Raw genomic sequence first — 13,292 nt, 5'->3', positions numbered from 1 at the left:
TCGCGTCGCTGCGCTCAAGGGGTGTGAAAGTTCGAGCTTTAGCTCTAGCAAAGGACCCCGCGTGCGGCCCCGCGTGCGGCTCTGCATGCGCTGTACAGCAAAGTAGCAAAGTTTCATTCTTGAACATTAGCCAATTTATTAGGTCATTCCAGTATGCTGCTGTGCTTTAGCCTTAAACTTTGTGCAGGTTTATTAATATTGCAGGACCGCTTTATCGTTATTTTGAGTATTTGTTTGCATTGAAGGGCACTGCCACAGGCATATGAAGTGGTAAATGAAGCTTCTCACGCTGGTTCTCGTGGCGGTATAAGACTTTGTGGCAAGCTTTTACCAGTATTTGGGGAGGGTACTGTTATATGTTTAGTATACAGTCAAACCCGGATATACCGAACTCGAAGGGGATCGCGAAATAGTTTGATATATCGATAATTCGATATACAGAAATCTGCTTGTGGCGGCACTTACGATGCGAAAAAAGATACCGTATTTGTCGCGTAATCAACCCACTCGCATAATGAACCCATCCTCCACTTTTGCACCCGAGAATTTGAAAAAAAAAATGCGTTAAGGCCAGCTCGTTCACATGCAAGCGACTGAGCGATCTCAGCGACGAGCGGCAGCGACAGAGCGAAAATTTTCAAACTTGCTGGAACTGCGTCCCTCTCGCCGTTCGAGCCACCGCGGCAGCTCAAAACGTGGTTCCTGTATCGCCGCGGCGCCAGAAATCCCAAGCATTTTCGCTTGCATGTTGATGGCGCGCGTCAGTCCATTTCAGTCTCATCCACAGCTCATTGGCAGCGTGCCAAGATGCTGCGCAGCGATAACGTCAGGGCGCGTTTATCTTTTGATAGCTCCTGCGGTGGCGGGGAGCGAACTTGGCAGAGTGCCCGTGATGGCTTGGAACAAGCCTCGATTTATCACGCCGCGCTTGGGGCGGGCGTCATGATCGCAGCAGCTGACCGTGTGCTTTCGACGATTCATAAATGCAAGGATAAACGGTAAAAAAATGATAATAAACACCCCCGCAAAAAAAAAAAAAAAAAACTGCCGCTTCTTAACGTCCGCAGCCGCCACATCTTACGCTACGCCACGCGTACAGCACAACGATAAGAAAGGATGACTCTCGAAAAAAAAAAAAGAAAAGAAAAAAAGAAAGAAAAAGAAAGAAGAAGAAAAAAAAAAAGCTGCCGCTTCTCCGCCATAGCCACGTCAGCCGCCGCGCCGCCGCACGCAGAGGGTTCGCAACACCCGCTGGAGAAAGCGTCCGACGTCTGTCTAAAAACGGGCTGAGCTGGCTTGGCGCATGCGTTGCGCGTGCTGAAGGAGAGAGATAGCTCGGCAAAAGAATGGGCACACCCATGCACATTGCTTGCAAACGTCATGTGTTGGCGCACGGGAAATGACAACTGCAGATGCGCGCGCCTTTGGGGAATGGGCGCGGCGCTGCCCAGACTAGCCGTCGCCGAACTGTCCCCTCTCTTTCCTTCCGCGCGTGGCTTGAAAACGTCACGCGGCAAACGGCCAAGGGTGATGCGATCGTCTTTGGGGAAGGCACACTTTCCAGTGCGTGGTGCGGAGTTCGATATATCGAACGACCGGTGAAATTGAGTTCGATATATGACGCGGCTTTCCTATACTTTTACATGGGATTTTCAAGGGGATATTTCGCGAGTTCAATATAACCAAAATTCTATATATCCGGGTTCGATATAACCGGGTTCGACTGTATAGCCTTTCTCATAAAGAACAAAGCCTCACAACGATTCCATTTATATTACCATAGCTGCAGTGTAGCAAAAGTTAAAGGTCTCAAAATGCAAATACGTTTTTCTCAGTGCTGTTTCTGGACACTGCACTCAGCCTTACTGAGCTTTTTCTCTACATTGTCGCCGAGTGATAATGACAAATTTAGCATCACTGCAGTCACACTGACAAGATCAGGGGGTGATCCAACACTTGCATCACTCTATCAAGATTTTTTCAAATTGCCATTAAAATAATATTGCATGTCAAAAAATTTTGCTGATTTCCTAATGGCATACACTACCTTGGCCATGGGTAATGGTGATAGCTTCAGTTTTAGTTGACATATTAAAAATCCAAAGACAGTTTTGGAAATAGGAAGAGCATGACATTTTTGGTGAGAAATATCACAGTGAGGCTACTGATAATATGTGGTCAAACTTCAAATGCCGTTTTCTCAGTTTCATATTTTTGGTCGATTTCTACAGTCTTACGCAGGGTTTTGATAACTTCTTTTTAGTTCACATAAATAACTTTGGTACCATTTTCTTCAGAGAGAAATAAAGCACCCGATGAGATTTTTAATATTTTAGTTCAGGCAATGGATAAATGTCAATTTGAGATTAGCTTAATGAGTTCGTGTAAAATAATACAGCCTTTTACTCTCACCATAATATGTGAGGATGACGTGCCTTTTTGAGAAAAACGAAGGATGTCATCGGGTATGGGAAGACTTTGGCTATCAATCTATGTGATTAAAAGCAACGAAATGCAATGAGAAAGTTCATTAAAGCTGCGTAAGAAATTCACTAATTATGCTCTGGACTTTGTTAGATAACTTTTGATCTAAGACCACCAGCTCAATTATAATTACATTTTTGAAATCAGGAGAGAAAACCACATCTGTGTGCAAAGTTTCGCGAGATTCTAGCCATAACTAAAAAGTTAGTTTTAAGACCCTCGTCCCCCCTTAAAGGGACGAAGCGTATGCATGTGAAATACACGGCGAACACTAAAGCGTGGATGACTTGGGCAATATTTTCTGAATAGCTGAAAGACTTCAACCAGGATGTCAAGCGGCAAGGCCGTCAAGTTTGCCTACTTTTGGACAATTGCGCTGAGCACCATGTTGAAGGCCTGCAGCTGCCTCACATTGAACTGCACTACTTCCCGGCTAATTGCACATCAATAATACCGCCACTGGACAAAGGAATCAAGTTTTGAATGCTGTTACCGGCGCCGATTGATACAGAAGCTTCTTCTGAACATCCGTCTGGAACGGGAGCTGAAGATCGATATTTATCAGTCAGTTGAAATGCTTGCTGCGTCCTGGCAAGAAGTCAGGGCAGAAGTTAAGAAGTGCTTTATGAAGGCAGGAATTACAAAAAACGCACAGGCTGGTGCCGACGACAAGGAAGAAGAGACTTCAGCTTCATTCGATGTGGCCGATGCGTGGTATAAGCTACGCAACAAAGGTGGTGTCCTGACGACGTCGACCTGAGCGACTTTTTGTTTGTCAACAACGCAGCCGTAGCTACGGAAGAAATAAATGATGAGGCACTTGCCGAAAGCGTGCAAACTCCCGATGTCTGTGATGATGGTTCCTGTGAGCCAGATCCGTGTGACATGCCCACCGCAAAGGAGGTGATGAATGCTATCGACGTATTGCGCCGTTTCGTCGGCTCGCACGACGACGAAGGAGCATTACATGATTTAGCTTCATTGGAGTGCAGTGTTGTGCCTTCGCTCGCGCGGATACAAGCAGAGATCACACAGTTTTTTACAGTAAAATAAATGCCTGAAGGATGAGTTCACCTTCACTGATATCTGAAGCCTTTCGGTTTCGTTTCTGCATCATTCATGCGAGCCTTCATACAAAACCTGCATGTAACGAAAAATTGCGAACTTTTGTCAACTTCGTTATATCCAGGTTCAACTGTACTACATAAGGATTTCACTAGCCTTTCTGGAGACCCATCATGCAAGAACTAAACCAGCATGAAAGCATCTAAAAAAAGGGTTAAGCATAATGGCTGGTTAAGGGGGGACACCCCTCTTAAAACTTTTTTCCTTATTTATGGGTGGATCTGACTGAAACTTGCACCATTAATGTACTTTTGCATGCTGATTTCAAATATCTGATTAGTTTTCTTGTAGATGAAATAGCTTTCAAAATATTACCTAATTCATGTTCTTCGTTTGGAGGTGAGTTAATTACTAAACACTTTATGGCATGAGGAGAATAGCCCTGCCAGAGTGATCTAGAAGGATCATAGAGTGCCGCTAGTCATGAATTAACGTGGTAGAAGAATTTGAACCAAAGTTACAATAAGTCAAACTTTTATGAATAAAAGCCCAGGTTGGCACCTAAGATTGATAATTAATTCTGTAAATGTTGCCGCATAATAACTGTACATATTTTTGTCCTACGGCACTGTCGAAGGTTTTCTCTTTCTAAAAAGACAAGAATGAGAGCTATAGCACAAATAGACTAAGAGATATCTCTCCTCCAAAATTGCAGCACCCTCAAAATTGCAGTTTTGAGAAAACGAGGAAAAACACTTCACAGCATGTAAGTGTAAATTATGTCAATGATTGATATGTCAACAAGATCAGAAACAGGTGGAAAGTGATCTGAAGCGAAAATTAATGGCCTATGCCAATTTGAGCCAAAGTTACGCAATAGGAAACGCTTGAAAGGAAAATTCCATTTGGGTACCGAAGACAACATAACCTTCTCAGCAAATTTTCTTTTGTCGTCACTGCATTTACCTTGGTTTCATGAGACTCGCAGGATTCCCTTTCTAGAAAAAAATTTTTTAAAGCAATAGCAAGAACAGGACCAGAGATATTGATCTTTAAAAAATGCAACACTACCAAAATTGGGGGATTGTCGGAAGCACTCAAGCCTCACGGCATTTAATCAGGAAGGGCAACCTCAAAGACCTCATGCTATTAAAATGCACCAGGAGCATAGTCGGGGTGCATGCTGTCGCGGTGTTTTCTTTTTTCTGTTTTAGCAACGCCAAGCGAAGCCGCCCGCTTCTTTGCAGAACGTACGCTACGGTGCAAGTCCTTTTCTTCAGCTCTCCTGGACCCAGTTGCTGTCACATTTGTACTGCATTCTTGCAGAATTGCTGCTGCTGTATGCTTGCAGCCGGCATTGAAGCGCAGCACAGCTTCTGCTGTGGCTGCTTCCACAGCAAACAGTGATGAGTGCCGCTCTTTGTGGATCAAGGTCCAGATGACCGAGTGGAAGCTTTCGTTCGAGTTCTGGGTCTTCCCCCGAATGCACCTCTGCAGCAGGCTCTTCTCTGATAAACGACTATAAACAGGCAAAAGAGCATTAGCCACATCTCTTGGCAGACTGTAATTGTGCTTTGGTGCAGGCTCCTCTTTTGCCTTTGCAGCGTTGTGGCGGCACCATGACTTCTCACCAGTAGGACACAAACTGTGTTTGGGGCAGTCATCAGTAGATGTGATGTGGTAATATGTCGCCATCACAGCTCGCTGCATGGCATCCACATCACCTACATTTGATCGAAGCGCTCGGCCATAATATATTGCCAGCTTGTCAACTAGATCAGCTGTCAGCCTTCCTCTGCCGCCAAGACTTTGCTTCCCTGCACCCTTGTGTCTCTGCAAGAGGTTGCGCAAAGCTGCTCCCATACGCTTGTGCACGTGATTTATGCAGTCCTCTTTGACTATTTCAATGTAGCCATAGATTGCAGCATCTTTAAGAGCACTGAACGTGCGACTGTCCCCATCGCATCGCATGGTTGTGTAGCGCATGTTGTGGCGCTGCAGAGATCTTTCAAACAGAATTTTGCCAGCCTCTACTTCCATTTGACCAGCCTTGGAGTTGGTGTTTTTTTGGCACTGGTGGCGTGATTTCCAAAGTTCGTAGCCGTCAGTGTTTGGCTTGGGACCAATTTCGCAGCCCAGACAAAAGTTTGACAACACCACATAATCAAGCACGTAACCAGTGAAGAGTTCCACCACGGCACCGACGCCTATATGTGATGAGTGTCCGCGCGTCATCCATGTGCCGTCGTAGCACACGGCAATGTTCCCCCTATGCCCAAAACACAAGTCATCGTAGACCTTCGCCACTGCCTGCGCGGCTTGTGCCATAGCGGTCGTGGCGGCTCGGGTAGCAGCGGGTTGCAGTGTGTTCTTCAGATGCCGTTGAAACGTCTTGTTGTGCATCCCGCGCCGCGACAACCCCATCGCCGAAAAGATATCGTTCATTGCTGTCTGGCCGTTACCGGTCGACAGCATTGCTCGACTAGCCAGAATATTCAGCTCAAAAGGATTGCACCTTTTCTCGCCGTCAACCCTCCGCGAGTTCCACTCGGCCGCAATCTCACCGCAGTTGTCGCACAGCACGATCAGTTTTACGGCGAGGCCATAGCTCCGGTCGCTGGTAATTAAACGCACGCATCCACGACACGTTTTGCACCGCACGGCATCCAGAAAGATATTCACAATGCTGAGGTCAATTACCGCATAGGAGGCTGTTCCGTCCGCATCTGACTCTGCGGACGCACCACTTGCATCGGCGAACAGCGCGGTCTTTCGTGCCGTCGCCGGCGTCGATACCAGTCTATCAAGCGTAGCCTGCTCACGGGCACTCACTTGAGTTATGTCACTGTTAGTGACAGGCGCGGTATCAATACGTACACGACTGCAGTCGGCACGAAGAACGGCGCCGTTGTCCAGCGGAATCGGAGAAGCGTCGCCGCCCGCAACGTGATCGTCACACAATCCCGCAGCACTGGCACTTGCTTCTTGCACAGTATGCAACGAAGTCGCATTCTTAACGCGTTTCTTTGGTTGCTTTCGCCCGAACTTGTGCAAAGAGCGGTACTTCTTCGCGCCTGGCATGACTCTCGCGTTGCACTAGCGTGGTCGGCAGAAAGACAAAATGGCGTCACTGGGAGTCCGCATTTCAGGGCTAGCTTGCCGGAACCAACCAAACGACGCCATTTTGATCACGTGCCTTAACCGGCCAATAGTAGCGCGCGCTGCATGCTATCTTTTTGTTTGTTTTTTATGGGGAAGGCGGAGCGCACAGGGTTGCTTTCCGAAAGAAAAAATAAGCCGAAAGCGCGCGCTTTCGAACGAGACCAAAATCGCCGCGGTGGAGCGCGTAGTTCTCATGCGCCGGGCGATCGAAATTGGGTGTCGTTTGTCCACAATTTAAAGGGCAGTGGGTGTGGTACTGCATTTTTTAATCGCTATAACTTCATAAATACGCGGGGTATAAGGATGAAAATTTGCGTGCAGATGCGGAATGGTGCGAGGAATACGAAAATGAAAAAATTGAAAATCCGATTTTCAGGCCGATTTTCGGTGCCAAAGAGCCGTGTCCCCCCTTAAAAGGTCAGGTCAGCAACATGTCAGAGCAACAGTTTGTTATATGTAAGTACATACAATTATATGCAGCAAACTCCCTTGAGGATGAATGTGATGGGACGAAGAAAATTTGTTTCACCTTACCAGACGTGCCCCCAATATTGTACTTGTCAAAATATCTGTTACACAAGAAGAATGAATAAGATTATACACAGCAGTGATGAGATAATGGCAAAAGCTGATGGCATCCCACATGAATCAGTACCACTTTAGTTTCCTATTTTGCTTCTCCTTCTCTTGCTTCTACAGTGGCCACGATTTGTAGCCCCAAGGACCCTGTTCTTCAGAACAGGTCGACAGGTTGTGTAACATCACAAGACAACATGGCACGGCTGAGCAGAGAGGAGCTACCAATTCGGACAGCTCCTCCAGAGATGGAAGGGTGAGATGAAAAACGAACCCTCCTTGGATACCAAGTGAAATCAAACATGCTACCCCTAGACTACGCACGCACGTTTGTACAGCTTGGTTAAAGCGGAAATTTATATTTGTGTCAGGGGGTCTTGCACATAACGTAACAGCTTACGACAAAATGCTAATAAATATGTATATGTGAGGTAATAAAGGCGCAGATCAAGGGATTAGTGATTATGTGAGTAGAAAAAGAGCATGTACATGAACAAGCATCTGCAGGGGCTGCATTGTACAGGAGCCATCAACCCTGTCGCAATTTTGTTTTGTTTTCCTGCTTTTGGCATTCTCCCCGGTTTCAATGACACCAGAAACACCCAGCTAGCTAGCTGTACAATACAGGCTCTGGCTGTGTCAGATCCCTGTGCCAAGCCGGCACAAAGGAGGCCAGGCCACGCTCACACCCACAAGAACCCCTTCCGTACCTTTGTGCAAAGGCACAGAAAAGCTACCTTGCAAGAATGAGCTAAATATGCAAAAAAAAAACTCTCTTGCAAAGTAAGTTTTCTGGTGAGGCATTCTCTCAAATTTTTTTTTTTCTCTAGCTTACCTTAAAAGTACCGTTTCGAACAGCCACCTTGGGACACGGCTGCTGTGACAGTCCGTCTAAATCAAAGCACACACGATCAGCTTACCAGAGTTTAGAGAAAACTAACCAAATGTTCTCACCCCAATAAATAATATTAACAGAGTTCGTCTTAACACGAGTCCATTCTACAACAATAGCACTCCTCAGCAATTTTCGCAAGCCTTTGAAATGGTTTCAAATGGCTTGGGAAGAAAATGCACTGGCGTTTTCCACTAGGCTACACCAAGCTTCCTTTAGAATATGCTACCGTTATTAGGTAGTTATGGCTAATTGTTTATTAACACTCACCCTGGCAGTGGTGTCGGACACTTTGATAATGGGCTCATTCTTGCGCAAATCCCATACAATGCAGCGTGCTGGAAAGGTTGAGGCCAGGATGTGCTGCACTTGCCGGTTCCATGCCAAGCAGCTGATGTCCTCATGAGGCTGTTAATAAAATGACAAGAACACTTTAGTCGTAAAAAACCACGAGACAAAGTGCTTTCTGGCACAAAAAGAGCACACAAGGGAAGCCTTATTCCTTTACTGTAGGGGTGTGCGAATATTCGATAATTTCGAATATTCGATCGAATAGCACAGCATTCGATATTCGCTTCGAACCGAATTCTCGGTATTCGAAATTTCGAAGTATTCGTCTCGCGCGAATTGTGTTTCTGGGACGCTCGCCCGCTTGCTTTGTGTGGTTTCGGTTTCGAGTAATGCCGCATAGATGGCTTTTTACGCGAAAGCGTATACAGGTCGTTCGCCCGAAAATTCGTCGGCCCCCTTCCTTTTTTTCTTTTTCAAGAGTTGCGGAAAAGATTATCCGACAGGACAGATGCAAAGATAAACACGCAGCCCTAGCACGCTATCGCTTCATTCAGTCAGGTGACGAATCATGCGTACCGAACATGGGCGACCGTTCTCGGAGTGGCGAAAAATTCAGCAGCAGCCCGGAGACTCGATGCCGCCGAAGTGTATACTTACGTCAATGGGAAGGGCGCCTTTAGCGTGTGATAACGCCAAGCTTATTGCGCACCCGTGGAGCGTTATACTGCCGTGAACGCTCGGCATAGGGGAGGCTGCGGACTTAAAACGTGACTGCCGAACTTTAGTAGAACGAAATGATCGCATCCATCTGTGACAGGCGTCTTTTCTTGCGATTTTGACTGCTTGCGTGTTGATGGGAATGGAACGCCATCGTGATCAGGGCATTGAGCCGTCTTCGGTGGTGTGCCGCACTTCGTCGCCGCAACTCAGGCACTCCGGTGCGCTGAAGGCTCAGAGCAATCTTGGAAGCGCGATGCTAAGTGCTGCTCGGAGGTACTATCGGGGATAATTTTGTCAGAACGCGCGATCGGTGCGAAAAACGTTTTGCTTGCGGTGCTAGAGTTTCGTACAGCCATTTCCATTCTTGCTCGAGGGGGTAGTAGTCTGGGAATGTAACCGGAACGATGTTACAATGCTTCGGCTTAATAAGGGAAGCAACGCTCCGGCAAACAGCAGCCGCGAGCTGCTAGTGAAATGCAAAAAAAAAATGCATCGTGCGACACGCCTTGTCAGAGTGACGGCATAGGCCGGGAAGAGCGCCAGTTTTCCGCACCCAGGAGACGCACAGCAGAGCCGACGTTTCCATACGAGCACCCCTCGGATAGCGAAATAGACGCGCCAACCTTCGGCCGCTAGGTGATGGCGATGCATTTGAGCCACGCGCGGCGCGTCCTGAACACTTCTGTCCCCGATAGTACGGCCAACGTATCGGTGGTGTGGGAGCCTTGGAGACGCGATGGTGCGATGCTGCCAGTGCTGCTAGGAGGTCTGGTCAACCTATGTGCCATTTTAACTTCTTTGGACGCAGCAGTCTCATCGACGCAACTGAAAAGAAGACGCAACCCAAGCCCAAGAAGCGAGGATCCTAAACTATAGAAACGCAAGCAACGTATGTGGCAAGTGATTGTCTAGTTCACTGTTGGACATTCTACCCGTTCGACCACTGGTTCGATCGTTGGCACTATGGCCAGTGCGTCTACGAAAGGTAATCCAATATTGAACTACTTCATGAAAGTTGCCCCCGGCAATGAGGCTCGCTGCTTGAAATGCAAGGCCGTTTTGAAGACGCCAACGGGGACGACGACGACATTACAGACGCACTTGAAAAGACACCCCGATTTCTTTAAGGCCTACCAGGACGACTGTCAGGCACGCAAACACGCTGCCACCTTGAAAAAGGCGAGCCAGCCGAGTGTTCAGCAACCGTCAGTTGCTGAATGTTTCGCGCCAAAAATGAAGGCGACAGCACCGAAAGCGCAACAGATGAAAGATGGTCGGCCGATTCATTGCACACGGTATGCACCCGTACTCCATCTTTGAGGAGCCTGGCTTTCGTGATATGATGAAACTCGCCATGCCCGATTACGCAGTGCCGTCATGAACGACTTTCTCGAGGGTCATCATTCCCGACCTTTATGCATCGAAAAAAGAAGAGGTGCGAACGAAGCTTGCAGAGGTCTTCTCAAGCGGAGTGGAGTCCTTCTCTATCACAATGGATGGTTGGACATCGCGAGCGAACGACAGCTATGTAAGTTTCACTTGCCATGTGATGGATAAGGCGTTTGTGCAACATGTACACGCACTGGCCTGTACCGAATTGGCGGGTGCTCACACTGCCGAGAACTTGGCAGAGTTCATCGGAACTGTAATAGAGGAGTGGGAACTTCCATCTGAAGGAACGGTGCCGACCTTTGTGGTCACTGACAACGGGAGAAACTTTGTTTCGGCGGTTGCGGGATCGTCGTGGCAGGGCGTGCTGGGTTTCGGCCACACGCTTCAGTTATGCATCAATGATGTCAAAAAAGATGTGGCGGGGCTTGCGCAGCTTTGTGCAAAAGCAAGGCCAATAGTAGGTCGGTATAAGCGAAGTGCCAAGGCTCGAGCACGCCTTAATGAAATTCAGAAAAGCATGCTTTTGGATTGTCTTGAAGTAGTGCAGGACGTACCGACACGTTGGAACAGCGAGCATGCCATGATGGCCAGACTTCTAAGACTTCGTGCCCCTATTACTGTGGAACTTTCAGAATGTGACGTGGTTGAAAATCTCACCGCACAAGAGTGGAAGCTACTAGCAGCATCATTAAAGGTCCTGCAGCCGCTTGATCAGGCCACAGCTGAACTCTCTGGGGATAGCTACCCAACTCTCTCACAAGTTATCCCGCTGCTTGAATGCACAAGGATCGTTCTTGCACAGCATTTGAATGATTATGATGCAGCATCAATTGCATCCAGCCTACTAAAGAGCATCAAGTCTAGATTTCCTGACATCAAGATGTCTCAGCTTCCAGCATTAGCCATGTTGGCTGACCCTAGGTACAAAGATGCATGCTACACTACCGAAGCTGAAAAGAAATGGGCGCTTGATCTCCTTGTGAAGGCAGCAGAAGAGACGGTGCTAGTGCATCAGCATGCTGAGGTTCCAAGCGGAGTCTGCGCATCTCCAAGACCTTCCACTTCGGGTGACTCTGTGTGGTGCGCCTTTGACAAATTTAGTTCCGATAAGAGCCGCCGACCACACCATACAGTGAAGAATGAAGTCGCCGAGTACTTGAAAAGCCCTCTTCTTCCGCAGTCTGAAGACCCTTTGGCATGGTGGAGAACCAACGGCAGCCATCAGTACCCATCCATAGCACCACTTGCACGCAAATATCTTTCAATCCCAGCAACACCGACTACCAGCGAAAGGCTGTTTTCAGCTGCAGGAAACATTGTGCGCTGTCAGAGAGAGAACCTGCTCACCCGTCATGTGGAACAGCTTGTGTTTCTGCACGATAACATTTAAATTGGAGTATGCTGGGCTGTAAATGGCAGCTGTCACCGGAAGTGCAGAATGTCTTTTTTTTTCTTCACTGTTCTTAGCGCTCTTGCTGCAGTGTAGTGCAGTTACTACTATAGTTTCAGTTATTGGTTGTACTACTGGCACCATTCTGTTATACTCTCATTTTTTTAAATTTTATCTCGAGTTTCTTATTAGAAATCCAGCAGTATCTTTATGTGTTATAACTTTTTATTACCAAGCCAGCAAAAATTGTTCATCACTCACTTTAGGTGCTTTCAAAAAATTTTGAAGTGTGGTTTTAAATAAAGCCTCAGTGCAGTATGTAATGGCATCGTGTATTGGGAAAATAAATGGTTTTGGAAATGCCTACTGTGATTCAGCCTCTTTTTAGTGCCAGAAGTACTATTCGAACTATTCGCTTCGAAATTATTCGAAGAAAATCACTATTCGCTTCGAATAAAAAAAACACTATTCGCACACCTCTACTTTACTGCCTTTTCCAAACAACAAATTTTGTCATCTTCATCCAGTAAAGCACACACCAATAATATAGTTTCATTTGGCCTATGAAATGGTTACACATATAATGCTTACTGTCTTCGAGGACTAGTGTTGCCAATCAATGTAACTCAATTAGCACCCACTGAACCAAGTAACATATTTAATGAGCCAAAAAGGCTTGCAATAGCCATAATTTTGTAGAAGCATACATTTTGCACATATGAACGGTTTCTATGGGGGATGATTCTGTTAGCTACAATGGTGCAGTGGTTCTGACCTCCTACTAGCAAAATCAAACTTCAAGGCTCAATTTATAGCTGTGCTGAATAAAGGTGGAATGCACTCATGTACTGATAATTTAGTATAGACCAGAGCACGTTACTCTCAAACCACAGACTGGTTCGGTCGAACCTCGTTATAAAGAAGTAGTATGGGGCACGAAAATTTGTTCGTTATATCCGTATTCGTTATAAAAGTGTGCACCCAAATTCCTGTAAGTATTGATAATAATACGAAACAAATTGTGCACTATAATATGGACAACAAAAAGGTAGGAAAACGGACAATTTTTAATTAAAAACTGGGTATAAGCACGAAATCTCGGGAGCAAAAAGAATACTAATTTGGGATGTTGCCTCCGAGCACAATTTGCGCGACGGAGCCAAAGGACTCTGGGAGCATGGCGCGCGCGCACACGGACCAGCCCCACTGGCAGAGGCGCGGCAGGGCAGCGGCGCCGCTCTAGTCCGGCCATTGCACCTTGGCGTTCATGACCTCCGTGATCATCGCTCGCGGGGGTGTGATCTCGAAGGCAATAAGCCG

The 13,292-nt window shown here is 46.9% G+C and overlaps 2 protein-coding genes across 5 annotated transcripts in view; one reads left to right on the top strand and one right to left on the bottom strand.

Annotated features, from left to right (window-relative positions):
* Window positions 1-13,292, bottom strand: part of Sec31 (COPII coat complex component secretory 31) — a 182,666-nt gene that overhangs the window by 159,151 nt on the left and 10,223 nt on the right. For all 4 annotated transcript variants that reach the window (XM_084588119.1, XM_084588121.1, XM_084588117.1 and 1 more), the window contains exon 6: window positions 8,450-8,587. In XM_084588119.1, coding sequence (XP_084444245.1) covers window positions 8,450-8,587 — 138 coding nt within the window. The remainder of the gene's footprint in view (window positions 1-8,449; window positions 8,588-13,292) is intronic.
* Window positions 10,683-11,972, top strand: LOC146202343 (zinc finger BED domain-containing protein 4-like). Its single transcript, XM_084587506.1, has one exon. It carries the CDS (start codon window positions 10,683-10,685, stop codon window positions 11,970-11,972), a length of 1,290 nt encoding a protein of 429 aa, XP_084443632.1.

The sequence above is a fragment of the Amblyomma maculatum genome, chromosome 1, assembly GCF_055883805.1.
Source record: "Amblyomma maculatum isolate TAMU_Amacu chromosome 1, ASM5588380v1, whole genome shotgun sequence".
Classification (NCBI taxonomy): domain Eukaryota; kingdom Metazoa; phylum Arthropoda; class Arachnida; order Ixodida; family Ixodidae; genus Amblyomma; species Amblyomma maculatum.
This window is presented reverse-complemented; position numbering and strand designations above follow the sequence as displayed.

Excerpts from the sequence above, each read along its gene's own strand:
- LOC146202343 (XM_084587506.1), top strand. The coding sequence starts at position 10,683 with ATGGATGGTTGGACATCGCGAGCGAACGACAGCTATGTAAGTTTCACT.